Raw genomic sequence first — 3018 nt, 5'->3', positions numbered from 1 at the left:
TCTATTTTCAATTCATTTCACAAACTGAAATCATCAGTCCTTCAGAATGAAAATGTAAATTCCTTATATTTCACAGCAGTATTAAAGGAGGACACAATAAAATATTAGAATTCAAAATGTTGCTCTTTTGTTCAAGCAGGCGACTGGAATTGTAAACTCAGCCCCAACAAAAAATTAGAGAGACAAAGTTAAAGGGAAGGAAAACACTTTAATTGTAAAAAGGAAAAAGAAGGAGGGGGAGGAGATAGATAGCTACCATGATGAGGAAGAATCAGGTAGGGAGCTCCAGGAAGGTGGAGGGCCTGTGGCCTTCATTCTGGGCTCTCTGTATGGGGCAGGGTCAGACCCTTCCCCACCTGGACCTTTGAATACCTGCATCAGCTTGCAGGCAACTCTGTCTAAGTCATTTGTTCTCCTGGTCTATGTGCAGATTCTTTCTGTATGCTGCTTCACTTGTCCTTGACCTACATTTCAGGACTTTATGTTTCAGGTGGTTCATCTCTTCACAAGAGCGTTCCTCATTCATGGTTAGCTTAGAGTTAGAAAGAGGGTGTGTGGATGTCTGTTGTACTCTGTAAGTCTGACATGAATGTCATGACTGTAAAGTGGAATATATGAGGACACTATAGGAAATTATATATATATATATATATATATATATATATATATATATATATATATAATATATTGCCCTGCTTCTCAGAGGAATTTCTCTAGTAAAGTTTGCCTTTATCTCCTTCTACTCAAGAATGGCTAGAAGACAAAATGTGTCCCTTACTCTCTTGTCTACAGCCCCTGCCCCTACAAAAGCAAGTCAAAACAAAAACTCAACAAACCACAGAAAAATTCTGTAGGAGACATACAAAGAAAAAAATAAACATAGATTTAGAGATACATACTTAAGTCTAACTAGAATAATATCTACTTGTGGATATACATTTCTAACATCACCTGGCACTTATTCAGTGTTGGGAGAACTTTTTTCCCCTAAGAATTCTTCCTAATAACTAGTTCTAAACAGAGTACTAAGTAATTCTGTTGTGATATTGCACTTACTGTGAGCACATGCTACCACACAGAGTCCTCATGAGTGCCCTTTCACCTCCATGGTCCTCAGGCTGTAGATGACTGGGATGAGCATCAGGGTGATGACCCCATAGAGCATGGAGATGAGTCTGTCCCTGGCAAGGGAGTGTCTGCTGGAGTAGGGCCGGATGTAGGTGAAGATGGCTGTGCCATAGAACAGACAGACCACCAGGAGGTAGAAGGCACACGTGGAGAAGGCTTTGCGCTTCCCTTCTGCAGACTGGATCTTCAGGATGGTGGAGATGATGTACACATAGGAGATCAAGGTGGTCAGGAAGGAAATGAATCCACTGATACCCCCTACCACTAAAACAAGCATTTCAGTCACATAAGTGGATGAGCAAGACAGGGCCACCAGTGGTGGGATATCACAATAGTACTGGTTGACCATGTTGGACTTGCAGAAGGACAGGCTGAAAGTGGACATTGTGTGGATGGTGGAATTGAGGAACCCGGCTGCCCAGGTCCCAGAGACCAGCTGAGCACAGCGAGCCTTGGTTATGATGACAGAGTAGCGAAGGGGGAAGCAGATGGCCACATACCGGTCATAAGCCATGACAGCCAGCAGGAAGACTTCAACTCCAACTAGGGCCACCAGGACATACAGCTGCAGAGCACACCCAACAAAGGAAATGCTGTGGTCCTCAGTCAAGAGGTTGTGCAGAATGTTAGGGACAGTTGTTGATGGGCAGAATATGTCTAAGAGGGACAAGTTTGCCAGGAAGAAGTACATGGGCGTGTGCAGCTTTGCCTCAGTCCAGATGGCCAAGAGGATGGCCCCATTTCCCACCAAGGTGACCTGGTAGATGCTGGCAAAGGCCACAAAGAGAGGGTAGCGCACCTCAGGGAGGTCAGAGAGCCCGATGAGGATGAACTGAGTCACTGTGGTGACATTGCAGTTGTCCATCTCCTCTCCACGGGTGTCTCTCTGGAGGGAAGAAATCAGGGAACACAGGTGAAGGTTGCAACCAAAGAGCTTAGTGCTGAGAAACTCTTAGAAAACAGTTGATGTGTGATTAGTGATGCATTACCTCAGTTTTAATTTAGTGAGAGATTTCAGGTTTTTGAAGTACTATATTCATGATATTTCTTGACAAATTTATCCTTGCATCTTCATCAGGAGGAAGCCCTGTGAGTACTCTTTAGACTCCTGACAGTTCCTCTCCTTTGCCATCACTTTGAATCTTCCACATTTTCAGGGATTTTATAATTCAGTGAAATACAGTATGTGATCTTGCTTCATCATTTCTTATCTTTTTTTTTTGGTACCAGGGATAGAACTTGGGACCTTGTGCTTGTGAAGCAGGCACCAGAACCAATCATTTCTTATCTTATCTCAATGACTGAACTTTTCTATACTACACCATTTCTACAATATTTGAAGCAGAAACACTCAATTGAATATTGTTGGGTTGTATATTTTATACATTTGTTATATATCATATATTTGTATATTTTACTGATTTTTATTATAGATTATATGTGTATTTTTATAATAATGTTTTAATAACTAGGAATTGGACAAATGGGAAAACCTAAGTAAGTACTGGCTGAGGGTTGTGTACATGGTGCTTACCTTTTCAGAGCATCTCTACTGGGAAGACACAGCAGGGGAATCCTTTGCAAGCTCAACATCATATTACTGAGTGAAAACATTAGCATGTACCATAGCCATCCACACAACCACAGTGTTTAATAATCTGACTGAAAGTCTGTGCACAAGTACCCTGAGGAATTTTTCCATCACTTTAAAAACAATTTCTCTTTAATATCACATATATGTTATAGTAAATTCATAGATAAAACTTAGAAAATAAAGTGAAAATTTACTTTCCATGCACCCCTTCTAGTACATTCTGCTTGGAGAAAACTTGCAGTGTTTTCTTTTTTCAATTAAAAGTTAATAGAAATGACACATAATGATTTATTAAT

General features: G+C 40.8%; 1 protein-coding gene across 1 annotated transcript; it reads right to left on the bottom strand.

Moving 5' to 3' along the window:
• Positions 1–1084: 1084 nt before the first annotated feature.
• Positions 1085–1993, bottom strand: LOC147826519 (olfactory receptor 5V1-like). The gene has a single exon (XM_087181056.1). It carries the CDS (start codon positions 1991–1993, stop codon positions 1085–1087), a length of 909 nt encoding a protein of 302 aa, XP_087037182.1.
• Positions 1994–3018: the final 1025 nt, after the last annotated feature.

This window comes from Heterocephalus glaber, unplaced genomic scaffold, assembly GCF_053883595.1.
Source record: "Heterocephalus glaber isolate CG9 unplaced genomic scaffold, H.glaber_assembly_v1.0 deba00001466, whole genome shotgun sequence".
NCBI lineage: Eukaryota > Metazoa > Chordata > Mammalia > Rodentia > Bathyergidae > Heterocephalus > Heterocephalus glaber.
Note: the sequence above shows the minus strand (reverse complement) of the source record. Positions and strands in the feature narration are given on the sequence as shown.